The 27653-nt window shown below is 42.2% G+C and overlaps 1 protein-coding gene across 1 annotated transcript; it reads right to left on the bottom strand.

Annotated features, from left to right (window-relative positions):
- Positions 1–372: 372 nt before the first annotated feature.
- Positions 373–25103, bottom strand: LOC310649314 (ubiquitin carboxyl-terminal hydrolase CYLD-like). The gene is made up of 15 exons (XM_083377658.1): positions 25008–25103; positions 22447–22920; positions 21372–21701; positions 20192–20297; positions 17413–17789; positions 16468–16636; positions 15135–15279; positions 13865–13987; positions 10528–10619; positions 9898–9961; positions 9099–9231; positions 7087–7195; positions 5592–5710; positions 3342–3558; positions 373–2182 (listed from the first exon to the last, which is right to left on the bottom strand). The coding sequence occupies exons 2-15, from the start codon at positions 22873–22875 to the stop codon at positions 1998–2000; spliced, it is 2598 nt and encodes an 865-aa protein (XP_083233784.1). The 5' UTR covers positions 22876–22920; positions 25008–25103; the 3' UTR covers positions 373–1997.
- Positions 25104–27653: the final 2550 nt, after the last annotated feature.

Below are 27653 nucleotides of genomic sequence, written 5' to 3'. Positions count from 1 at the left end.
TAGCTTTTTGTCACACAATTATATTTATATAATCTACTACTTTCTCCCTGCAAGACGATCAAACCGGTCAGTCGTAGAAGAGATCAATCCTGACTGCTCTTTAGAAGGCCAGATCCTGAAGCTAAAACTCAAATACTTTGGCCACCTAATGAGAAGGAAGGACTCACTGGAGAAGAGCCTCATGCTGGGAAAGGGCAAGAGAAGAAGGGGACGACAGAGAACGAGGTGGCTGGATGGAGTCACTGAAGCAGTAGGTGTGAGCTTAAATGGACTCCAGAAGATGGTAGAAGACAGGAAGGCCTGGAGGAATGTTGTCCATAGGGTCGCGATGGGTCGGACACGACTTCGCAGCTAACAACAACAACAACAACTTTCTCCCAAAACTTGGTAAGTGCAAGACAATGTAAAAATGTGTGTTTTAAAGAACCAATATCCTTCTTTATCTCCAACAAAATGTTGTTTTTAAAAATCCTTTTCTATACATATATAACATAGTGCAATAAATTCTAAATGGTTTTGTTCTATAAATCATAATTTGAGGTCCAGTGACTCTCTTGCTAGAGAAGTTCAGTCTCCCATTGTCTGGCCATTATAAGAATCTCAAATTATTTATTCCGCTATTTTTTTAGGATCTTCATATCATACTGAATTATTGATAACAAATATCTACAAAAATGAATAGTAGGGTTTTTTTTTAAAAAAAAGATGTAAAGGATTTAACAAATTCTAATATCTAATATCTTCTGCCAACCTAGCAGTTCGAAAGCACATAAAAATGCAAGTAGAAAAACAGGGACCACTCCGGTGGGAAGGTAACAGCGTTCCGGGCGCCTTTGGCGTCTAGTCATGCCGGCCACATGACCACGGAGACGTCCTCGGACAAGCGCTGGCTCTTCGGCTTTGAAACGGAGATGAGCACCGGCCCCTAGAGTCGGAAATGACTAGCACGCACGTGCGGGGGAACCTTTACCTTTACCTTTTTAATATCTCAAGAGTCTGAAAGCTAAAAATACTGCTGGTCCAATGTTGTTAGCAAATAATGTAACTGTAAATATGACCACTAGGTTACATCTGGTAGATAATTTTGGTCTCTTTAACACAGACTCTGTTAAAAATTAGTTATCGTCGTCTTTCCATCCAATTTTCCCACGGTGGCATAGTGGTTAGAATGCAATACTGCAGGCTACTTCTGCCGGCTGCCAGCAGTTTGGCAGTTTCTCACCAGCTCGGGGTTGATTCAGCCTTCCATCCTTCCAAGGTCGGTAAAATGAGGACCCGGATTGTTGGGGGCAATGTGCTGACCATGTAAACCGCTTAGAGAGGGCTGTAAAGCACTGTGAAGCGGTACATAAGTCTTAAGTGCTATTGCTTTTCCATATCACATCATCTTTTTAATCTCTCTTGGGAAAAAATAATCTTCAATTCATAATTCAAAATCTCCACGTGATTTTGAAAGGACCTCAGAACTGGTCTGTGTATCTGGAGACAAGGTATCGCCACTGAGAAGATCCAGTTTTTCTGATACTTCTTTAATCTGGGAGTGTGACAACTTGGTGAAAAGACTGTAAGAGCCCAAACGTTTCATGCAGTAGAAAAAGACTCATCAGGATTGGTTTAGAAGTACCCAAGTAGAGGATGGGTTTAGAGGCATGACAGTCTATCCTTTTGTATTCACATACAATGTCCAAATATCCTTTGCTAAGCTGCTTAAAGTGGATGCCATTACGTATGAATGGTGAAGAGTGGTCAGGGGATGTTATATATAATGTTTTTAAATATTTCATTGAGATTAGTCCTGAAGGAAGAGATTCCAATATTGCGTCTATCTGAAAAATTCTAGGTAACAATATATAGCCCTTGTTTCTGAATTGCTCAGTGGTTATTTCTCCCAAAAGTTTTGGTTTGAACACTCAGAGTTCCCAGCCACATCTGCCAGGGATCTCTGCAGTCACATAACTTCTCTCTCTTCTAAAATCTCCTGTCTCTCATCCAAACCTTTATTTGTAGAGGCTGAGGGAAGGGCTGTGGTAGAAGCACATGTAAGCGTCACAGAGCAAGCGGCGGGCATAAGAGGGCAAAGATTTGGGATTCAAGCCCTGCAGAGCTTCAGGGGACATTTCCAAGTAATCCGCTACCTCGGAACAGGGTGTGACACGTGGGATGTTAAAGCCATTCAATCCACCTTGGGAAACAAAAGACAGGCATAAGGACTGAGGGTATGCATGGGAAGAATCAGAAGAGGAAAGTAAATCAACTTAATGTTAGAATTCCAATCTTTGACCAGTGAGATTTTAGCAATGGGAAATGCTTTCAGTAAACAGCAGCATCTCTGAAGATGTCTCCCAGTACTAATTTTTCCGACATTGGAGCGGACATTTTTCCAAACCAAGCTAAAATTCCCATCCAGTACCCATGTTTGCTTTTGCTGGAAGACCATTGTAAAATGTTTATCCAAGCAACAAAGCATCTGGTCTAGATTTCAGGCAGCGGATAACATGGCTTCTGTTCTAATGGATACTTGAATCAAATGTTTCAAGTTCTCTAATGTAAGAGAAAAGTATAGATTCCATTGAGCAAATCTCAGTGCCTGGTGATTATAAGAAGGGATTCAAGAAATTTTCTTGGTTCCAGTGTGAAAGTAGCTTGCTACTGCCACCTTCTGATAGATCGACTGATTGTTAATTTATTATTTTTTAATCCAACACAGTATTTCTTAATCTTGGCAATTTGAATCTACACATCTTCAAATTGCCAACAATGAAAAACATTGGACTCTAGCCAAGGGCCATGCTGATTTTCTAGAGGTCCATATCCAAGTACAAACCAGGTCTGATCAAAGTCAGCTTTTCCAGATGAGCCAAAGTTAATTAGGGGCTGCCAGCTGTTATGGCTCACTTCAGTTTATTTTAGATAAATTTTAACTGAGCCCAGGTTAATAGAGTTTCCATTTCTTACTTTTTAAAATCTCACTTGTGTGCAGAAATAACCTTGGCTATAAGCAATCATAGTATAGGCGTGAGATTGATTCAACCAAACTGCAAACTGGAAGAGTTGATTGATTTGTGGAATTGGATACTTTTCAAGTCAATCTGAACAATACTTTGACCCATGCGCACAGAAGATTTTTTTCTGAATCCCTTCAAAAAAACAACAACAAATCAAACCAACCTGAGGATTCAGTTTCGACATTCAGACAGATTTTTTCCCCCTTTAAGTCAGTTGAATCTAATGAATTCAACAAATCAGAGGGAAGATTCTCGTCCGATTTTACAAGCTAAACATAACATTGATAAAAGCAAACCTTTGGCTTTCTTTGGAAAAGATGTTTTGAAACAACTCACCCTCACGGTCAGCCATACTATCAAAGAAAAGCCACTGGTGGGCATCTGGGCCGTGGCGGGTAAAACCCACATAATGACTTGTTTCAATGCAGAGAACTGCAAAGAGCTGCATTTTCTGACGGGGGACGGTCTCTGGAAAAGAGCCAAAGTGGGAAAGCTCCTCAGGCAGATACAGTGGACGGGGCTGGTGGTACCGTCGAGCCCGGTGCTTGTGAACCTATAGAGTAATGGCCAAAGAACATCACAAGATTTTAAACAAAGCTACCTTGAGCCTTTCCAATTGGGCAAGCCTATAGATGTAATATTTAGTAACACCAGGACGCTGAGCTTGTCGATCAGAAGGTCGGCAGTTTGGCGGGTTGAATCCCGAGTGCCGCATGACAGAGTGAGCGCCTGTTACTCGTCCCAGCTTCTGCCAACCTAGCAGTTCGAAAGCACGTAAAAAATGCAAGTAGAAAAATAGGGATCACTCTGGTGGGAAGGTAACAGCGTTCTGTGCGCCTTTGGCGTCTAGTCATGCCGGCCACATGACCACGGAGACGTCCTCGGACAAGCGCTGGCTCTTTGCCTTTGAAATGGAGATGAGCACCGGCCCCTAGAGTCGGAAACGACTAGCACGCATGTGCAGGGGAACCTTTACCTTTACCTTTTAAACTCAGCTCTTTTTGCAAAGGGGTTTCTTGATTACATCATTACTTTTTTTTTAAAGGTCCACTATAAACAAAACTAGAAGCTTGTATCTCCTATCTCAGAAGGCATCAAATCCTAAACCTTTGCTTAGTGTAGGAATCTAAATTCTGGAAAGCCCAACCTTACTAGACATATGGTTGTCTAATCTCCATTTGACCACATCCAATAAAGGAGAGGAACCATATCACTGAGTAATTGTTTACACTGTCCAATTTCTCTTCTAAAGCATCTTCTATATAAGCATCTTCTAACACAGGGGTGTCAAACTCAATTTCATTGAGGGCCGCATCAGCATTGCGGTTGCCCTCGGGGGCCAGGTGGGTATGGCCTGGGTGGGCGTGGCCTACTGGGTGGGCGTGGCTAGAGTGCGTATGGCCTATTGGGTGGGCGTGGCCAGTTCTATATCGTTCACATCAAGGGTGCCTATGGGGGCCTGGGCAGGAGTGGGACAGATCTGAGGGTCTCTGGCAGAAGGAGGGTCTCTGGGCCAGGGCCAAGGCAATGGGGGCCGTTCCCTCACTGTTTCCAGGATGGCTTCACGGGCCACATGAAACCACTTCGCGGGCCGGATCCACCCCCCGGGCCTTGTGTTTGACATGTCTGTTCTAACAGATTAACTACTCTCTGCTTTCTCCTTTAATCCAAATCCTTCTCTCTGGAAGAAGATAGGGCAGGTATTCTATTCAACGAGTTCTCACATATTAGAAGAGGATTATATCCTTCCTCATTCACCTTTTTAAAGACTATACATACCTGGATGGATAAGCCACTTAGAGTAGGGGTCTCCAATTCCCAGGCCGCGGCCCACTAGCAGGCCATGGAATATTTGAAACTAGGCCGCAGGAGAAATGGGCAAGCATGCGCATGAAGCTCCAAACTTGCAAGCAGAATGTGCTTGCGCTCGCGTGCAAGGCTCCATTCATGCAAGTGGAGTTTTGTGTGCAAAAATCCTCCGCTCGTATGAGTGGAGCTTTATGCGCGAGTGCAAGAGCCTGGTACTTGCAAATTTGGAGCTTCGTACGCATTGCTACGATGCCTGCTAGCTTCATCCCCTTGTCAAAGAAAAGGGAGGGAATGGAATGGAATGCCAAGAAGCCGTTGATGGACTATGAGAGCCTGCACCATGCCAAGGTCATTGCTGTAGATGCTCAATGGAGAAGTGAACTGTTCCAATAACAAAAAGAAATAGTACTCTTGGACAATGTGAACACCTAAGGGGTGAGGGCATGCGGATCTATCTTTTAACTAAGCAAGCTTTCACGTGGGAAAACTCAGAGCTGGTTTTGCTTCTTTAGTTCTGAGATGCTGTACCCAATAAAGTTTTTGCCTGCTGGGACTTAATTGCCTTCAGGATTTCTTTTGTTGGGTTTTCTAGTAGGATTGATGACTGGGCCACAGAAGTGGTGGGTGGGCAAGTGAGCGAACGTGTGTGTGCACATCCCCACTCTGCATCAAGGATCTTAACTAGAAAAATCTGTAGCATCCTTTGGCTATATATTCTTTATCAGACAAGCATAGCTAAAAGGAGTATCGTGGAATAGAAAGCTATTGTAAAGATACCTGCTGATTGCAAACCTTGCAGAACTGTTTGATGTGTCTGATGCCAAAACTAGGATCCTGGTAGCAATCTGGACACTCCATCACAGCCAGTCCTTGGCATACAGAACACTCACGGGGAGCTGCAATGGGAAAATCAGAGATGTTGGTTAGAAGTGGTATCCGAAGCAGAACATCCAGATTCAGTCACAGTTTTGTTCTATATGATATTAATCTTGTGAACCTTTTTATGTATTCAAGATGGACAGTGATTATTATTTGTAGGTATTTATATTTAAGGGCATATGTTGTATATAGCATGTTGTATATAACATGTTTATATGTGTACACTTTTGAGACCAGGCAACAGAATTTCATTTTTAATGTGTTAGTGTGCCCATAGTAAAAAAAATGACAATAAAGGTTATCTTAAAAGTGACATGCTGGCTGTGGATTATGGGAAATGACATTCAATTCTCGGTAATTGATTGCCAAGTTGGGAAATAAAAGAGAGATACAAATTTTGTTTGCCCCATAAAGAGGAAGGCATTTGGCACAAACATTTCTTTCCTTCTCCAGGCCTAGAAAACTGGGGAAAAAAATCAGTTGGTGACTTGAAAGCCACCAAAAGACAAAAGGAAATGGTGGTTACAGCAAGAAGGGAATTAATTTATGGTCCTCCATTGTTCTAAGATGTGATGAAGGCCACAGGTTTAGGTAGAAAGAAGGCAAACTAGGAAATTGTGGAAGATAAAAGCTCAATGGAGAGGAAGATGGGGTTTTCAAAGGGAATGTCCAACTTCCCCATGATTACTTACTTGATTGGTCATTAGGTTTACAACCCACCGTTCTTTAGGATCTCAAGGCAGCATCCACAGCATTCCTTCTTCCTTTTCTCACAACCACCTCAATAGATTGAGCAAGACTGATCCAAAGTAACCCAACAAATTTCCATAGTTTAGAAGGGCGTTTCAGCTTTGGTCTTTCTGGCCCCTGTCCACCATTTTAACTATTACACCACTACATGAAACCAACTGCTATGAGTAAATAGTAGAAGAAAGTAGTTACTTCAGTTTGGGAGCTTCCACAAAATGTTGAGTTGGCATAATAGGCAAAGAGATTAAGGAAGGTAAAGTTGATGGAGATATGCAGAAATCTTTACCTAAGCCAAAGAGGCTGAAGTCCAGAACTAGGAGATTTTTGTAAATGGCTCAGGCAAACACCTCCCAATTTCACTGAACTATCACAAGCAAGGGGAGATAATGCACAATCATATTTCCAAGATTCTGTTGTAGTTGTTGTTGTTATTATCATCATAGTCTATGTTAATACAAAGTAGCTTTAGCTTTCCTGTGATTTTCTGGTCTAGTCTATCTCACTGGACTGACATAAACAAATAGGAGGCTAAACTCAACCAGGTTTTGCCCTTAACCTTGTTCTAGATTCTCAGATGATGTATAGCCACAACAGGATTGAAGTTGTAGGACAGAGATATGTGCTTTTCTCTCTCATCCCTTACTTTCTTCCAGGAGATCTGTGAGGTCAAGTTCCAGGCTGGGTTGGATGGTTCGAAAAGCTTTGAAGTTCTTCCCATTCCGAGGCATCTGAAGGATAAGGCATGAAGGGGCCTGCCAAGAAGAATGGAAGCACCCGGATGAGATTGGGAGGAAGAATAGATGTTAGGTCGCTGAGCTTGTCGATCGGAAGGTTGGCAGTTTGGCGGGTTGAATCCCGAGTGCCGCGTAAGAGAGTGAGCGCCTGTTACTCGTCCCAGCTTCTGCCAACCTAGCAGTTCAAAAGCACGTAAAAATGCAAGTAGAAAAATAGGGACCACTATGGTGGGAAGGTAACAGCGTTCCATGCGCCTCTGGCGTCTAGTCATGCCGGCCACATGACCACAGAGACGTCCTTGGACAAGCGCTGGCTCTTTGGCTTTGAAACGGAGATGAGCACCGGCCCCTAGAGCTGGAAACAACTAGCACGCATGTGCGGGGGAACCTTTACCTTTACATTTTTATAGATGATGAGCCCGCACTTTGGACACTCAACTCAAAAAGGCAAATCTCAGTTTTTTCAAATCCACTTCATGAAACGACAACAGTTTGTTTAGTGAGCATTCTCAAAGTTACAATGGCACTGAAAAAAGTGATTTATGACTGTTTTTGACTGCATCCCCATGGTCACATAATCAAAGGGTTCAGACTCTTGGCAACTAACTCGTATTTTTGACGGTCTTGCAATCCCCTTTTTTGACTTTCTGACAAGCAAAGTCAATGGGAAACCAGATTCATTTAACAACCTTGTCACTATCTTAACAACTTACAGTGATTCACTTAACAACTTTGGCATGATAGGTCATAAAATGTGGCAAAATTTACTTTACAAATGTCTCGCTTAGCAACAGAAATTTTGGGCTTAATTGTGGTTATAAGTTGAGGACCACCTCTACTGCATATACTGTAGAGTAAGTGCCTTGGACAAGGATACTCAAGGCAGTCCTGCTTTAAAAATTAACTTGAGTTAATTTTTGTTCTCTCAGCAATGATGAATGTGCTGATAAGTTTATATCCCCAAGATATAACCATGGATTTTTTTTAAAAAAATAATTTCTTCACATTGTGTTTCTTGGATTAAAGGAGAAAAAGAGCACCAATTACAATTAAAACATAATTTAAAGAATTGGGAACGGCCAAATGAGAAATTATAATTGATTCCATTTTACTTACAGCTACAGTTAACTAAAATAGGGATATATTACTTATATGCACATAGTACAATATTACTTTAAAATTACTTTTCTTTTTTAAAACAAAAAAACAAAAAACAAAACCCTTTTGTGCGTTCCAAATAGGGCCATTCCACAGCATTTACTTATTTATTATATTTACAAAATCCCAAAGGACTTTGGGAATGAACCCAAGCATCACATGGAGACTTGGCAAAATCTTATCCTGGCATCTTGGCCCAAGGTAGGAACATCTAATACAGGTAGTCCTCGACTTACGACCACAATTGAGCCCAAAATTTCTGTGGCTATGTCAGACAGTGGTTCAGTGAATTTTGCCCCATTTTACAATATTTCTTGCCCCAGTTGTTAAGTGAATCCCTGCAGTTAAGTTAGTAACATGGCTGTTAAATGAATCTGCCTTCCCCATTGCTTGTCAGAAGGGCAACTGTTATAAATATGAATCAGTTGCCAAGCATCCCAATTTTAATCACGGGACCATGGGGGGGGGTTTGCTGCAACAGTCATAAGTGTGTAAAACTGTTTATAAGTTACTTTTTCCAGTGATGTTGTAACTTTGAACGATCACTAAATGAACTGTTGTAAGTCGAGGACTCTGTAGTAAAGATGGTGGCTACAATAATTGATCTAAATTACTTTGATCGCACAACCAACGTCTTGTTGATGTGCCTGACCTTAGATCAACTTTCTGTACCCCAGGGGGTCCTTCAAATGTCATACAAATTATCTTGCTGAAAACAGTATCTGAGGTCACATCTTCCTATCCTTCTGGTCCTGCATCTCACCTCTGTGAATTTGAGATCCACGGTCATCAGTGATCCCTCCAGAAGTTCTTGAACTGTTGGGACCACGTGAGTTGGGTGACCCTCAGTAAATATCTGGTAGAAAATGCAACCATGAGGGTCCTGGCCAGCTGAGCTAGGTTGAAAGGGGAAAAAAAGAGAATTAGATTCTATTTGGGGGATACTATTTGGTCTGGAATATACTGTGAGAAAATCTCTAAATGTAGGGAAAATGTAAGCAACAGTCTACCCTGGATTACTTTCTTTGTCAAAGTTTCTATCCCTCAGGGTTGCAAAACTATTCTAAGGAGTACAGAGATACTGCCTAGCAAAACAGAACAATCAAAATAAGGTCAAATAGAAATTTAGGGGTGGTTTGTGGTCACAGTAACTTCATTGCTCTATAACTAAAAAATATTATATATTATGATTATCCTGTACCTATACTAGCTAATCAAACACACACACACAAATATCTGTGACTTCTAATTTTAAATTACCTTGGTGTAAAATGTCATGAATGTTCAGCAGAGGCCTATACATATTATTTCCAAAATGCCCCACTTTGAGTTTGAAACAGTTGTTAAACGTATGAAATGGACTGCTTTGTGAATTGTTTTGAAGTGTTTCAAGCTTCCTCCGAGTAATTGAAATCGCCTCATTTTGAACATAAAACATAAAACAGACATAAATGTTTTGACCCTCAAAATGGGGCATCTTGAATCCGAGACAGTCTGGTGTTCTGCACACCACAAATGTACAGCATGAGACTATGAAATAGAAAGCAGCTCATCCTTCTCACCGGATCTGAAAGAGAGGCTCCATCTTTAGCACTCGGAAGAGCAGGGTGAGAAACTCTTCTGGGTCTGCCAAGAGAAAGAGGCAAAGATGGAGAGGCAATCTTGTCTGCCTCTTTGTACACCCAATTCAGACAGACCTGCCTTCCCTTGAGCAAAGAAAGGAAGAGTAGAATAGAAATAAAATAACACACACACCCTTCCAATTATGTCCCCATTTTTCCTCTGAAGCTCAATAGCGTTGGGAACCATCTCAGGTAGCAAGGAGACCTCTTCATATTGCTTAATTGCCCCAACTTCCAGAAGATCATTAAATGATGATAGGTAGATGGAAAGAGGTGGGACACTGCTGATGTTCAAGAGAGGATCCCAGAGATGTGCTCACTACCAGTTTATGACAGAACACAATATTCCACAAAATGAAAAGATGCATCAACATGGTTCTGTATGGTCCAGAATTAATAATATGCTAGAAGACTAGACCAGTTTTACACTAAATTATATTGATCTCTCCCCCTCCACCCCTGCCCTCCTGTCTCTTCCCTTCTCCATCTTTCACAATTGCCCAGATGACTCCTTCACCTTACTATGCAACTCCTCCCCACACACACATTCAGACATGCACAGGCCCAAACCTTTTTCTTCACTGGTGAAGCCAGAGGAGTGCCCAGCTGTTTCCAAAGCTTTCCGCAAGGCCATGATTTTGGTGGCACACACGTAACCATTCCTATCAGGTGAAAAGGAAAAAAAAAACACATACACACAAATGCGCTCAAAAGGGTTATAAAGTCACCAAGTTTGCTTTTTTCAAGGGATGGCAAGAGAGTGATAGATAAGGAGTTGTCAGTCTTTCCATAAAATACATGAGAGCTACAAATAGTTCCTGTCATGATCATAATGGAGCTTGCCCGTCATGGGATTAAATCATGATAATCTTAAAATAGGACCACACCCAATTTGTGAGCGAACCAATTTTATGATTATTTTTTTTTGCATGATCATTAAGCAAAAGCCATGGTCGTTAAGCGAAGCAATGGTTCACTATGGGCCGGTTTTGTTAAAAATCAGAAGTAAATGCTGGTTTTCAGCAAAAAAAACAAAAAAAAAACCCATTGTAAAATGCAGTCATGTGACCACGGGATGCTGCAAATATAGGTAAATGTGTGCTGCCTGACGAACATCTGACATGTGACAGCATGGAGGGCGGACAGCTATTAGAACTTTGGAACGGAGTTGTAAGTACCTCCATGGAGGTCTCTTGCAACTTCGAATAATCGTTAAGCGATGGTCGTTAAGTTGAGAACTATCTGTACAAATTTCGTGCTGGATCTCATGTATGGCTAAACTACAGTGATTTGGTTTTGATTTGTTTACCCCTATTATGGGTTTGCAAACTGCACTGCAGCTTGATTGGGAGATAAGGCTAAGCCAGAACAAACCAACCATATTCTGGGATAATGGAAGTGTGAGAGTCCAGCCTGTGAGAATAGCCTGAGGATTCCCTAGCCAGAGAATTCAGTTCCTTAGAAAGGCCTTTATTTCTGAAAACTACCAGCCTTGTGAATGTTCATGTGATTCACCGATTAAAAGCCTGGGTGGATCCATCAGCCAAAAACCTCTTCCTGGAAAATCGTCTCCTTCCTTCTCCTTCCCCCCTTTCTCCCAGAGTAACCCTGAGAATTCTTAAAGGCATCCACCCCACTATTAACTGGATTCAACCCTGCCACTAAGAGACATGAAATAAAGTGAAAACGGAGCAGGAAGTGGTGATGTTTCCCTTATTATCCTAATGGGATTGAAATGCCACTTTAAATTGCAGTAGCAATTTGTTGAACAGAATAACAGAGTTGGAAGGAACCTTGGAGGTCATCTAGTCCAACCCCCCTGCTCAGGCAGGAAACCCTATACCATTTCAGACAAATGACTGTCCAATCTCTTCTTAAAAACTTCCAGTGTTGGAGCATTCACAACTTCTGGAGGCAAGTCGTTCCATTGATTAATTCTTCTAACTGTGAGGAAATTACTCATTATTATTATTATTATTATTATTATTATTATTATTATTATTATTATTATTATTATTATTAATTTAATTTGTATACCGCCCTTCTCCCGAAGGACTCAGGGCGGTGAACAGGGCAATACATAAAAAACAAGATACAAAAATTAAAAATTATTAAAAAGTAATTAAACAGTGCCCATAATAAATTAATACAGATTAAAATTAAAATCCGTTTATAAAATTCCCACCCCGTCCCATCAGGCCAGGCCAGCTTGTTCAAAGAGATGGGTTTTAAGATCGCGCTGGAAGGAGCGTAGATCGGGCGCCATCCGGAGCTCGACCGGAAGATGGTTCCATAAATCCGGTGCACCCACAGAGAACGCCCTCCCCCTGGGGGCCACCAGTCGGCATTCTTTGACCGGTGGCACCCTGAGGAGGCCCTCTCTGTGGGAGTGTACTGGGCGGAGGGATGTTGACGCCGGCCGCGTCAACTTAGTTCTAGGTTGCTTGATTAGTTTCCATCCATTGCTTCTTGTCCTACCTTCAGGTGCTTTGGAGAATAGGTTGACACCCACCCACCCCTTTTTTATGGCAATCCCTTAGATCAGACATGTCAAACTTGTGACATCACGTGACATTGCGTGATGTATCGGGACTGTTTAGCCATTGCTGGCAATGGGGTGGGCGTGGCTTCCATGTGACGCATCTGGCCTGCAGGCCAGCAGTTTGACACCCCTGCCTTAGATATTGGAACACTGCTATCATGTCACCCCTAGTCCTTCTTTTCATTAAAGATGCAACTATGTGTTTTATCTTGCTCAGTTATCAGAATTTGTGGAAAGGATCCCCCAAATCTTTTCTTCACCGGTGAAGCCCAAGGAGTGCTCAGGTATTTCCAAAACTTTCCATAAGGCCATGATTACCAATAACAATAGCTACTAGCTACTGTTATGTGCTGGATTTTCAGAATTTGCATGTGATCAAATAATCTATTTCAGGGAGAGTGAAAGAAACAAGATGATTCACCCTCTTGGGAAATCCCCCTCTTGCAGGAATCCACCCCTACATTCTCACACCATACCACACAAGAAATGTTTGGCAATCTTAGAAGTGAGCAGTCCTTGGTGCTCTCTGAGCTTTCTTGTTTTCTTGGAGAAGTTTCATTACCCTAACTAGGTAACATCATCAGTGCTAGTAAGGAGTGCTATTTTCTGTCAGTTTATATTCTGGTGTCTTGCGCGTCTGAGTGGGCGCTCTTAGGGATTCTTCAGTTGGACTGTTTACTAATGAAGATTCTCAGGGATGACTCACACCCTGGACGGTATCTCTTTACTCTCCTACCATCCGGTAGGAGATATAGGAGTATAGCCAGCCGTACCAACAGGCTGAAAAATAGCTTTTATCCGTGGGCTGTTAGGCTTTTAAATGGGACATAATCTCTGTGAACTTATGCAGAATTGACTTGGGAGGCCGGTGTGTGGTGTAGTTGGTTCACATGGTGTGGTGGGATGGAGGGTTTGTTGTCACTGTGTGTTGGGGGGAGAGAGCACGGGGGGAGGCTCAGCTAATCTCAATGTGTACATGTTGTCCTTTAACAATAAAGGTTTATTTATTTATTTAATGGCTTTTTGGCAGTTTCTTGATTGGGGTATTGCTTACTTGATTGCTGGTCTGAAGTTGACCTTGGAGTTAATCTATGCTGATCTGAGTGCCCAGAATTCCTGAACCAGCCTTGCTGACTCAGGAATTCTGGGAGTTGAAGTGCACAAGTTCATAAAAGAGCCAGGTTCCCTATCCCTGGCTGGGTTTTGCATAGTCTCTAGATGTTGTTAATGTCTATGTGTCTATTGATGACTGATTGTGTCAGAATGCCAGGCTTCTTGAAGTTCCTAGCTGTTCTCTGGCTTACTGAATATGTATACATCAAAAAGAGCAACTGGACCCTTTTTAAAGAATAAACTTAAACTCACTTTCGCAAAGGGTTGACAATCTCTGTTCTCAAGAGATCTCGCGTCTTGGTGTAAGATTCCCCATCGTTCTTGTCTGTTGGGCGCAGCAGCATGGAATCCAACACAGAAGTAAAGGAGAACATACTGTAAGCAGGGGAGAAAAATGGGATTGTTGGTGTTTTTCCCCCCAGCTTTGCAGAGGAGATGAAGGTCTAGTGGGTTACAAATTGGGATAAGGGGAAACTGGGGAATAGAATAGGAAAATGGGACAATACAGGTAGTCTTCAATTTTTCGACCACAAACTGAACCCAAAATTTATGTTGCTAAGTGAGAAAGATGTTAAGTGAGTTTTGCCCCATTTTATGACTTTTCTTGCCACGTTTGCTAAGTGGAACCCTGCAGTTGTTAAATTAGTAACACGCTTGTTAAACGAATCTGGCTTCCCCATTGACTTTTACTTGTCAGAAGGTCACAAAAGGGGATCGCATGACTCCAGGATATTGCAACTATCATAAATGTGAGTCAGTCGTCAAGCATCTGAATGTAAATCACATGACTATGGAAATGCTATGATGGTTGTAAGTGTGAAAAATGGTCGTAAGTCACTGTTTTCAGTGCTGTTGTAACTTCAAATGGTCACCAAAGGAACTTTTGTGAGTTGAGGACTACCCGTGTTGTTTTTCAGTGAGGTATTTTGCAGATAATCTAGCCAGAACTCACTGAACAATGAAAGAAATAGATACAATATTGATACTTCATTCATATGGTTGTACATATTAATAGGGGAAGTCTTCTCTAAACAAGACCCCTCTAGGTCATGTTTGACTTTTTGACTGGACTACTTACTTACCAGTGGGCTCCGTAATCATGTTACATTATTCTCTAGGAGGCACCAGGGAGAAGTCATGTAAAGCCCTGAATGTGAGAGCTTGACATAATGCAACATGTGTCTCTTTGTGCTTTGAGAGCTTAAGGGAAGGTGGACAGCATACACCTTTCTGATAGCCTCCGTGGGTCAAGTGAAAACTTGGACTTGAGCTCCCTTCAACCAAATCCAAGACCTTAGTCACCACATGATTGTGGCTCTCCACATCATTTATCCTTAATCCTATTCTTGCATGAAAAGGAACACAATCTGCCAATGTTTTTCTCAATTTCCCAAGTTTTGGTAAGCCTTCCCAGATTCAACTAATTGTAGGTCACAGACATTTCAGGCCCAAAGAGGAAATCAAAGGCAGGGTCTTGCCAATTTAGAACAATACATCTCTCTGGTGGTAGAGCCAGTCTTACCAGAACAAAGTAGCATCGAGGTAGCAAGAGTTGCAATGACCTTGGATCCCCTTCTTCCACCCTGAGAGAAGTTCCAAACCTTGATTGCCCAATGGTGGTGGTGGAGTATCTTCTTCTACCTTGACACTGGCATAGACCCGAAAGTCTAAGAGAAAAGAGCAAAGGACAGAACTAATAACCATGCAAACACCCTGCTTGCATGGTTGCTCCTTCATCCTTTCTAGGAATCCCAAGATTCCCCATCAGGACTAAAATAGGCTAAAATAGGAATCAGTAAGTCCTCTCCCATCTCTTCATTATGATAAGATCAACATCCTTACACTGGGAATAGTGAAATAATCAAGAGTGTCAAGACAACTTCTACCTCCAACACAGACATGTATAACAGAGGTTGGGTGTTCCTCCAAAGCAATTTAGTGTTGGAAACCAATGAGATGAGACTTTCCACTTAAAAAAAACCCCAGAACATAAGCAAAGCCAACCGACCAACCAAAAGATCTGTATTAAAATATAAGCAATTATTTCAGTGATTTAGTTTTTCCTGTATCCTTCCATTTACCAGGTCATTCACTTCAATGGAAGAAAAAAGCAACAAGAAGGAGATGGGGATTCGAAAGGTCCTGTACCCCAATCCCTGAAGAAGACCTAATGTAATAACTTGGTTCTCCAGTCTATACTCATACCTTTTTATGTCCTAATTTGAGAATTATTGATTAAACTGAAAGTTTAATCAGCAGTTCCAGAGGAGAACTGATAACCCTTTGGAAGTTGCTACAATTCTACATCCTCCATTCCCAGCCAATCTATCCAACATCTATGGGATGGTGGATGCTTCATAGTCCAGGCATCTTCAAACTTAATAACTTTAAGACTTGTGGTTGAAGCCATGCTGGCTGCACAATTCTGGGAGTTGAAGTCCACAAGTCTTAAAGTTGCCAAGTTTGGAGACTTGTCTTTAGCCTAATGACTTCTGCAAGAACCCTTGTTGCTGAGGATAAAAGGAAGTGGTAACTTTCCAATCTTCAAGCCTGCTTTGCTCTCAGTCTCTCAAGCCAACAGTTCTCAAACTTGGCAACTTTTAAGATGTATGGACATCAGCTCCCAGAATTCCATACCTCAGCGTGTGGGCTGGGGAATTCTGAGAGTTGAAATCTACATATCTTACTTTTGCTAAGTTTGAGAAATGCTGTTTTAAACCATAGGGTAGCCAGGAAATCTGAAACCAATTCCCAGAATTCCATTCCCCTATGTAGTTAGTATTTCATAATTCCAGGAGTTGAACTCCAGATATCTTACTGTTGCCAAGCTTGAGAAACACTGCTCTAAGCCATACCTAGGGAGTTGCATCGCAAAACAGGATTTTCGGGACTCTGCAAGGTGTCAAAACGCGAGTCAGGATGGCAGTGGCGCAGCTTGACAAAGAGGGCTTTGTTTGTTTGGCAATAGAAATAGCGGATCCCTCTATATTCTCCATCTGTACAGCCAGTTGGTAGTGGTTCCTCCTAGAAAAAGTAAAAAGAGGTGAGTTTATACATCCCCAATTGCCTTCAACCTTTTCCCTCTGTCCTGTGATTTATGACATCTTTCAGTTCTGTTTATTAACATATCTTACTGTTAGTAAACAGAAATTCTCAAGTTTAGCAACAGGAATTCTAGCCCCAACTAGGATTGTAAGTGGAAGACACTTGCAAAGAACACCTTGTTGGCCTAAAGTGGAAAGGAGGATTCAGTTGACCCTATGTCCATAATATGTTAAAATATGCAGTGTTGGAAGATGTATGGACTTCAACTTCTCCAACCAGCAAGAGGTCAACACGTTTTCAAATTTCTAAGGCTGAGAAACACATTATTATTCTCTAGCAGAATGTCATAAATAGGACTGGTTTTGATTTAGTGCTCCATTTTGATTAGCATCAAGGAATTAGCAGGCATCTAACGTATCTGAGAAATAACGCTCTGAAGGTGATGTGGAATGACTGCATATCTACGGAAATGCAATGTAAGAATGATATGTGCAAATGTGCCTCTTCTTGTCTATGGAGATTCTTAATTATCCAGATCATAGTTGTCCTAAAGATGTTTTTTCCAAAAGGCAACTGGACTTTTTTTTCCCCTTGAAAACGTTTCACTTCTCATCTAAGTAACTTCTTCAGTTCTGAACTGAAGAAGCTTCTTGGATGAGAAGTGAAATGTTTTCAAGGGAAAAAAACAACAAGAAAGTCCAGTTGCCTTTTGGAAAAGCAACCTCGGCTGTGCCTCTCTTCTTCCACTTTCTCACCAGCTCCAAGCCAGCAACTGTCTCATCTACATCTGGTAGGTCTCCGATCCAACGTATCACACCATAGATGGGTGGATTATAAACCTCCACCATGGAATTGATTTCTAAGAGATGGTAGTCATATTCGCTGCTGTCCTTGTCCTCCTCAGATTCTTCTGCCTCACTTTTCTTCTTCTTTCTCTCAAAAACTTGTGCTTCTTCTTCCTTGAGGTTCTCCAGATTTGACGAAGGGGCTGAAGGTGGAGAGTTCTGGGATAAACACTCATTCCTTGGTGGAGGATATCTGATGGAGGAAGGGGATGGGCAGTCTTCATATTCATCTGAGGTTGGGGTGGAGGAGTTGCTGTTCAAGACCTCTTGACTTTTATCAACTTCTACTTGAATGGGGGGAGAGGAAGAGAGAGAGAGAGAGAGAGAGAGAGAACACTAGATATTTTAACCACAATCTCATGCCAATATACAGGTAATCCTCAAGATACCACAATTGACCCCAAAATTTATGTTGCTAAGTGAAACATTTGTCAAGTGAGCTTGCCCCATTTTACAAACTTTCTTGCCACAATTGTTAAGTGAATCACTACAGTTGTTAAGTTAATAACACGGTTGTTAAGTGAATCTAGATTCCCCATTGACTTTGCTTTCAGAAGGCCTCAAAAGGCAATCACGAGATTCAGGACACTGCAACCGTCATAAATATGAACCAGTTGCCAAGCATCTGAATTTTTGATCACACTCACTGTTGTAAGTGTGAAAAACGGCCATAAGTCACTTTTTTCAGTGCCACTGTAACTTTGAATGGTTACTAACTGAACCGTTCCCAGTGTGCAATTTGGAGCTCGGACCCACAACTTATCCTTCTAACAATCTGAATTAAAATGAAAAGCTCAACAGTTCCAGAGCAAGTTTTAATAAAATCTCACAAAGAAAAGAATGTGGGAGAGCCTCCTTGGTTATTTAACCTATTTATGAACAGATATATAAGGAATGCTTGTCCCTTAATCAACGATGTGCTGGTTGAGGAGACAAATCATATGGAGGCAAACAAGGCTGTATTGTTGGTTGAAAACCCAAATGATTTGCAGAGAATGTTCAATAGATTGTAACATGCAGTGGTTTTAAAAAATAATGCATCACTATCCAAGATGTCTATGTTTGACAGGGAAAATAATAATAATAACAACAACAACAACAACAACAACAACAACAATAATAATAATAATAATAATAATAATAATAATAATAATAATAATAATATAAAAATCATCATCAAGTTGTTAGGGACCTTGTACATCATCTAGTCCAACCCCCTGTTCAAGCAGAAAACCATATACCATTTCAGACAAATGGCTGGCCAGTCTCTTCTTAAAAACTTCCAGTGTTGGAGCATTCACCGCTTCTGGAGGCAGGTGGTTCCACTGGTTAATTGTTCTCACTGTCAGGAAGTTTCTTCTTAGTTCTAGATTGCTTCTCTCCTTGACTCGTTTCCATCCGTTGCTTCTTATCTTGCCTTCAGATGCTTTGGAGAATAGCTTGACTTCCTCTTCTTTGTGACAGCGCCTGAAATATTGGAACACTGCTATCTTGTCCCCCTCATCCTGCTCTTCATTAAACTAGACATACCTAATTCCAGCAACCATTCCTTATATGTTTTAGCCTCCAGTCCCCTAATCATCTTTGTTGCTCTTCTCTGTACTCTTTCTAGAGTCTCGACATCTTTTTTACATCGTGGTGACCAAAACTGGATGCAGTATTCCAAGTATGGCCTTACCAAGGTATTAATACTTTACATAATCTTGATTCTATCCCTGTTAATGCAGCCTAGCACTGTGTTGGCTTTTTTGGCAGCTGCAGCACACTGCTGGCTCATATTTAAGTGATTGTCCACTAGGATTCCAAGATCCCTCTCGCAGTTACTACTATTGAGCAAGGTACCACCTATACTATACCTGTACATTTGGTTTTTCTTGCCTAAATGTAGACCTTTACTTTTTTCACCATTGAATTTCATTTTGTTAGATAGCGTCCAGTGTTCAAGTCTGTCCAGATCCTCCTGTATCTTAAGCCTATTTTCTGAAGTGTTGGCTATTCCTGCCAGCTTGGTGTCATCTGCAAATTTGATGAGTTCCCCATCTATCCCCTCGTCCAAATCGTTGATGAAGATGTTGAAGAGCACTGGGCCCAGAACAGAGCCCTGGGGCACCCCACCACACACTTCCCTCCATGTAGATGTAGTTCCATTGAGGACCACACGCTGAGTATGGCCGGTCAGCCAGCTACGAATCTATCTGGTGGTGATGCTATCTAACCCACATTTTTCTATCTTATCAAGTAGTAGGTTGTGATCTACTTTATCAAATGCCTTACTGAAGTCCAAGTAAATTATATCCACAGAATTGCTCTGGTCCACTAGTTTTGTCACTTGGTCAAAGAATGCAATAAGTTTTGTCTGGCATGATCTGTTTTTGACAAACCCATGTTGGCTTTTAGTAATGACTTTGTTTGCCTCTAGGTGTTCACTGATTTGTTATTTGATTATCTTTTCCAGAACCTTCCCAGGTATTGAGGTCAGGCTGATAGGCCTGTAGTTTTCTGGATCTATATTTTTCTTCTTTTGAAGATAGGAACTACATCAGCACTTTTCCAGTCCTCTGGTAGTTCCCCAGAATCTTTGAAAAATGAACCATGATCAAAGTTCGTTCAGAAAACACACAGGATCAATTTTTGGCAGAATGTGAAAAATACATGAATATTCCCAAACCTTGATTAGGATAAATCTTACCTTTATGCACCTTGGAAATGGGGAGCAAGATCCCATATTTGGGTGATGGAAAATGACAGAGAGGTTTGCCCTTGAAGTAACCATCCCAGGATCCCACAGGCTCATCCTACCGAAAGATTTAGAAGTGGTCAAGAAGATAGATGGAATAGCAATACCTTAGGGTTTTTCAACCTTGGCAACTTGAAAAGTGTGGACTTCAACTCCCATAATTCCCCAGCAACCCAAAGACTTTGGATGTAAAGTTTAGAGCAAACCAAACCTTCTTTGCAGTTCTCTATAAAGATGCTGCATCTTTTCTTGGGTTCACATGGTAGCTCCGTAATCATGAATGAAGAGACATTTAAGTTAAGGAAGTCTAACCAAGCACGTCCAGGAAAAGACACAGCTGGCAGATACATCTTGTGTGCTCACATTAAACCATCTTTTGGGCTTCAGATCCCTAATTGTGACCTTCCATTTCTCTCTTTCCATTTTTCTCAGCTTTTTATTTTTTTGCTGAAAATCTTTCTTGGTTTGATGTAGAGGGATCTAAATCCAAAAATCATAACCTCTTTATTTTTCAATGCTGACCTTTTTTTCCTTCTAAATAGGAAAAAAAAGGCTTCAATGGTATTACATTTCAGCAACTTGTAACTCTAACTACAACAACAAAAAATATATTCATTCCTTTCTATGCTATATATACTGCTTTTTAAACCTACTTTTATTCTGTAAGGAGCCCAGAGTTAACTGAGTTAATTAACACAGTAATCAATATATATCTTAAAATAAAAACAATATATGCATAATTGCATGAATCAACAATATATTTCAATGAGTTACACAGACATGCATTCACAACACAAAATGTTTGGAAGAAAAAAAACCCATTACATTTAACAAAGTCTACAAAGTACTAACATGACTTTATATCTGAAAAGCTATTGATAAAATTTAGCATGACAAACGTTTTCCATTTTCGCCCAAATTTCCACTGGTGGAGGAAACAAAGCAGCCAACGTTTCCCCCCACTGTTTCAACATTTTTAGAAATGTGACTTTCCTATATAAAAAAATACCAAGTATTGAAAAAAGTTGTATGAAAAGAGTGTATATTAAAAATAAGTATTGAAAAAAGGTGTCAAATTAACATTTGGGAGATTCTCTGAAACTGAAATTCTCTGAAACTGACGAGTACTTACCAGAAATATTCCCACAAACACTCCGGCTTCAAATTTCCCTGGAAGATGGTTGCAGTATACCACACTGCCAGTAGGGGTGTTGTTTTCCATCTTGAAAAAGACCCGGTCTCCAACTGTTAGCCCTGGGGTCGACAAGGGATCTCCTGTTGTAAGCTGGACTCTTGTACATTCCCGGATGCCTCCTCTTCGAGGTGCTGATGGACTACCTTCCACCGATTTGTCAGGCTCAATCCGGCTGACGGGTACAAAGACGCCACAGTTCTCACGGCAGGAGAAGAACTTCTGGCCTTTGAAGGAGCCATCTGTAAAACCCTTCCCGGCGGCTGAGCCCTATAAAAGAGGACAATGGCTCTTCCAGAAAGATTCTCTATTCCTCATCTCACTCTCCATCCCTCTAGCCTCCAAACAACCCTGGTGGGAGTATATTTAGCTGAGAAACTGCGCATCTCCCAAGGCCAGGGGTAGGCAACCTTGGCTCTTTTATGACTCATGGACTTCAACTCCCAGAAGTCCTGAGCCAGCCACGCTGGCTCAAGAATTCTAGGAGTTGAAGTCCATGAGTCATAAAAGAACCAAGGTTGCCTACCCCTGCCCAAGGCTAACCACTGAATTCTGGTGGTCCAATGAGGATAAGAGCCTTTTTGATCCATGTGAGCCCAAATTCTCAGCCAGTGTTTCTTGATCTCAGCAAGCTTAAGATGTGTGGACAATTTCCTAGTGGCTGGGGAATTCTGGGAGTTAAGAGTCCACACACCTGCCACAAAGAAGAGGTGGTCAACCTATTCTCCAAAGCACTTGAAGGCAGGACAAGAAGCAATGGGTGGAAACTAATCAAGGAGAGAAGCAACCTAGAACTAAGGAGAAATTTCCTGACAGTGGGAACAATTAACCAGTGGAACAACTTGCCTCCAGAAGCTGTGAATGCTCCAACCTCCAACATGGAGGTTTTTAAGTAGACAAGTGGACAGCCATTTGTCTGAAATGGTATAGGGTTTCCTGCTTGAACAGGGGATTGGACTAGAAGACCTCCAAGATCCCTTCCAACTCTGTTATTCTCTTATTCTGTATTACTCACCACCAGCTCCACCCCAAAGATGATGCTGGTATCTTGCTTGCTCTTGTCTATGGGTCCTCGGTATCGGATAATGCCTGGAACTTTCTGCCCGGAAGCAGAGGTGATCTGGACCCTCACTCGGTCACCCTTCCCCAGGGCACTGAGTTTATTCATCAACCGTCCCTGCTTAAAGAGTGCCAGACGTTCATCTCCGTTGGTCACAGCTTCCAGCAAACCAGACTGGGCTCCGCTCAGTTCTCTGGCCATCAGTGGTGATACCCGGACCAACTTTTCTGCATCCAAGACCTTGGCCCAAAATGTTCCATCAGGGGAGACCCCGCGGGCATCTTCCTGGCTTAGTAAAGTACCCCTGGATATCTTGACTTCTCCACCTGCTCTAGCTTCCCCTGTGAAATCTTTCATAGCTATGTAGAGTCGCCGTGGCTTCATTGCCTTTGTGTGGTGATAATGACAAAGGAGAGATACCCCAATCACCTGCCAGGGGAAAAAAGAAAGGAAGTGAAGCCGTCCAAGTATCAATAGAAGAGAACTGTCAAGCTCAAAGAAATTTCATGCTTCTGCTATTTCCGTTTTCTGGCTTGCCTACAGACCCAGGGGGAGAGGGGAAAGAATGGAATGTGCATTGCAGGTGCTGAGCTGCTAAGCCTGAGAACCAAGGTCATTCAAAATTTTGTTTCCTGAGAACTGAAGACATTATCTCATAATAATTTTCTGACTTATAACTGTACCTGCACCAATAAAGGAAGGGAGGTTTCTATACTTTTAATATAGCAATTGAGGCGTGAAATAACCGGAGCTGGTTTTCCTTTCAACTGTGCCAAAACGATTTACCCAATAAAGTTTTGCATTAGAGATTTGATAGTCTCAGCTGTGCTTAGTTTGCTGGGATCATTAGTCGGAACCTTGACAAGAACATCTGCAGGTTGAAGTATGGGGTCCTGGGTGTTTTCTGAGCTTGGTTGTTTTCTTGCAGACGTTTCATTATCCAGCTAGGTAACATCATCAGTGCTAGAAGTTCTACTCCAGGGGTGTCAAACTCAATTTCATTGAAGGCCGCATCAGCATTGCGGTTGCCCTCAGGGGGCCAGGTGGGTATGGCCAAGGTGGGTGTGGCCTACTGGGTGGGCGTGGCTAGAGTGCGTATGGCCTACTGGGTGGGCGTGGCCAGCTCTACATCGTTCACATCAAGGGTGCCTATGGGGGTCTGGGCCGGAGTGGGACAGATCTGAGGGTCTCTGGCAGAAGGAGGGTCTCTGGGCCAGGGCTAAGGCAGTGGGGGCCGTTCCCTCACTGTTTCCAGGATGGCTTCGTGGGCCACATGAAACCACTTCGCGGGCCGGATCTGGCCCCCGGGCCTTGTGTTTGACATGTCTGTTCTACTCCCTTCTTACACTGATGATGTTAGTTGCGTAATGAAATGTCTGCAAGAAAAGAACCAAGCTCAGAGAGCCCCAAAGTCCCTACAATTTAGATTAATTTACTTAGTTTGCATCTACAGTTTGTTTTTTTTTTAAAAAAAACCCCTCTCTTAGGTTCTTTTCTTGGCAACACTCAAATGCTGTCATCACAAAAGGCCAAAAAATCAGCCACAATGAACATCAAAATCAGGCTGATTAAGGATGCAACTGAGACAGATTTGCAACTAGCTTAGGGATTTGCCTCTTGTAGCCCTGATCTCTTTAATATGCTACTGTGCTTCCAATGTTATGATAAAACCTATTGCTCGTTTTTCACACCAGTCTAAGTGAATTCCCTTCTGGAATCCTAAATGTCATTACTTTTCACAGATGATAAAAATGTCACTTCCCAAAGTAGCCAGGTTTCAGAGCTTGTACTATTAGGAAATAGATGAATTTAGACAACCATTGTTCAATCTGTTTAGAAAACCATGTGCTATATGTACATTTGTCTCTTATTTATTAGGTTTTTAATCTATATTATTCCGTTTTTTTTTAAAAAAGGGAAAACTAGACAAAAACAAAAAAACAAAACCCACACCCCGCTAAAGAATTAAGCCCAATCTATTAGTTTTCTCCTGCCTCACTTTCCCTTTGCAGAATGTGCCAATTTCAAAACGGAGCCTTGTAAATTCTGTCTTTGAAGAGCTGCTTATTTAAGCCATATCTCTAAAACAGACATGTGAGCGACGTATCGGGACTTTTTTTGCCATTGCCGGCAATGGGGTGGGCGCGCTTTCCACGTAACGCATCCGGCCGACGGGCCGGCAGTTTGACACCCCTGCTCTAAAGTGTCGTGATTGTATTTTCATTCTAGGTCAAACTGCTTTTAAAAGAAGAGAAGACTTTGCTGAACTGGTCCTCTGACAATCCTGGAAATTGACCTCTTTAAAACCGGCCCCATGCAGTTTAATGTTCAGATGGCAGAATTAAGGCCGCCTTGGAAAGTGCCGAATTGCAATCTCCGCATCCTTCCCCACGTTATAGCAGACCAGGATCCGCGGGCCTATAGATCGTAAGAACGCAAGCAAGCAAGCAAGCAAGAGACACAGCCATAAACTCCCCGATGCTCCCCCTTCGTCCGACCTTAACGGGAAAACTCACCTGGAATCGCAGCGGATTAAAACTTTCTTGAACTTACTACACGGAGGGAAAACGATCACCTTAAAAGCCGCCCCGACGAGAAAAGCGAAGTTCAGGAAGTTGCTGAAAGTTTTTTAAATGGGCGGAAGTCGGGAACCAATGAAAAGCCAGGTGAAGGGAAAGGGAGCCAATCAAAACGGAGAAATTGTGTGTCTGTGTGAGTGTGTGTGTTTGTGTGTGTGGTTGGGGAAGAGATCAAAACAACAGGAGTTCCCCGGCTTTACTTTCCACCCCCTCCCCCCCCATTGAATCATTTTGGGGAAAATCGCATTTTCAGATTCAGATATAAATAGCGACCTGGCCAGGGAAGGAGGCAAGGGTAACGATGGAATTAATTCGGTTTAGGTGCCCCATCGAACCCTTGCCAACTTTCTTCCTATCCTCGACCGAGCGACACGCCTTGCGAATCTGTAGTTATTAGCGCGTAGGCGTGGTTGGGTTCCCAGGACACGTTTGCCCGTCGATTTCTTCCCAATTTTGGGCACGGCCAGGCTAAATCGCCTGGAACTAAGGCCGGCTCGTCCAGGGTGCAGGGCGAGGGATACGCAGCGCAAATCTCCGAAATAAAATAAAAAAAAATAAAAAGGAAGAAGGCAAGAAAATGTATTTGGCCGTCACCTCCCTCCCTCCCTCCTTGATCATTGCTTGGGAGGTCTCAGGTCCACAGGATATTTCTTTCGTTCCCCCCTTTTCCCCCCCCTCCTTTCTCTCTTTTTCCAGCGTCCGGATAGAAAGGCTGGGCTTTGCGTAGCCAACAGAGCACCATTCCCACGTGCACGGAAGGGAAGTAGCGCAGTCTCGGGGAAACCCCGCCGTTTGTCGAAGGGAGGGGGAAGGAGAGTCAAGGAAATTCTCTACTAGCAGCCACGTGAAAGGGGCAAGGCAAATGGATGGATGTCTCGGGTTGCCACAAAGAAGAGGGAGCCAAGCTATTCTCCAAAGCACCTGGAGAGTTGGAACAATTAATCAGTAGAACAACTTGCCTGCAGAAGTTGTGAATGCTCCAACACTGGAGGTTTTTAAGAGATTGGACAATCATTTGTCTGAAATGGTATAGTGTTTCCTAGGGGATTGGACTAGTCTAGAAGATCTCCAAGGTAGTCTAGTCTAGTCCAGTCGAGTCCATAGAGTCCATGGAGGATGGAAGCCCATGTACAGCAACAGCGAATCTATAGAAAAGCTTGACAGATGTCATGCAAGGTGCAAATCTTATTCAGTTTTCCAGCACTGGTGGGTGGCATGGGGGTGGGGGAGAGATCCTACTCAACACAAAAATTTGCAGGTTTCAATGCCACCCACCAGTGCTGGAAAACTGAACAGGATTCACACCTTGGTCCATTTTCATGAACCAACAGGTTAAGTGAATCATTTCAGTGGGTAGGTTACTGTTAGGGGGTGAAGGTTCGTTCTCCGAGCTTGTGGGTTTGTTTCCGAACGTTTCGTTACCAGGCTAGGTAACATCTTCAGCGGAGTTTAGGGGATTGTCAGTGTTCTTCTATTTATAAGGATGGGTATGTCAAGTGAGGGTCTTGTGATAGGTCAGGTATGAGTCATCTGTGAGAGGCTTGTGATGGGTCTTGTGAATGGGAGGTTGCATCAGGTCAGGGACATTGGGAGGTGAACTGGTAGCAGGGAGGGTTGCTAAGTAACAGGGTTGTTAAGTGAATCTGGATTCCCCATTGACTTTGCTTATCAGAAGTTCACAAAAGGTGATCGCTTGACCCCAGGAGACTGAAACCGTCATAAATGTCAGCCAGTTGCCAAATTTTGATCACGTGACCATGGAGATGCTGCAACAAAGGTAAAGGTGAAAAATAATCATAAGTTTTTCCAGTGCCTTTTTAACTTTGAACCATCATTAAACAAACTGTTGTAAGTAAAAGACTACCTGTATATAATTTTAAAAAATTCTTTATGCCTTACAACATTGACTACATATTTCCATCATACATATACCCTTAGGCCCAGTATTCTTCAAATCTTCGTAAATGGCTTAGATGAAGGAATAAAAGGAGAACTCATCAAATGTGCAGATGACACTAAGCTGTCAGAATTTTTTTTTAATTTTAATTCCATTTATATCCCGCCCTTCTCCGAAGACTCAGGGCGGCTTACAAGCTTAGCAGTAGCCTTCATTCTATGTATAAGCCTGCTTATTAGGGCTTTCACACACACCCCAAGCAGCATTATTACAAAGTCAGCTTAATTGCCCCCAACAATCTGGGTCCTCAAATAGCCAACACCCCAGAAGACAAGCTCAGGATTCAAAAAGATCTTGACAAGACTTGAACAATGGGCCCTACCAAACAACACGAAATTTAATGAGGAGAAAAGCAAGGTTTTACTGTTAGGCAGGAAAAACCAAAGCTATGGGTACAGAGTGGGTGAAACCTGGCTCAAAAACAGTAACTGTGAGAGGGACCTTGGCATTCTAGTGGAGAATCACTTAAACATGAGCCAGCAGTGTGCGGCAGCAGCCAAAAAAATTAAAACAATCCTTGATAGTATTAACCAATCCATAGAATCTAAATCACATGAAGTAGTAGTACTGCTTTATAAAGCCTTAGTAAGATTATACCTGGAATACTGTATCCAGTTTTGGTCACC

This window comes from Vipera ursinii, assembly GCF_947247035.1.
Source record: "Vipera ursinii genome assembly, chromosome: Z".
Taxonomy (NCBI): domain Eukaryota; kingdom Metazoa; phylum Chordata; class Lepidosauria; order Squamata; family Viperidae; genus Vipera; species Vipera ursinii.
Note: the sequence above shows the minus strand (reverse complement) of the source record. Positions and strands in the feature narration are given on the sequence as shown.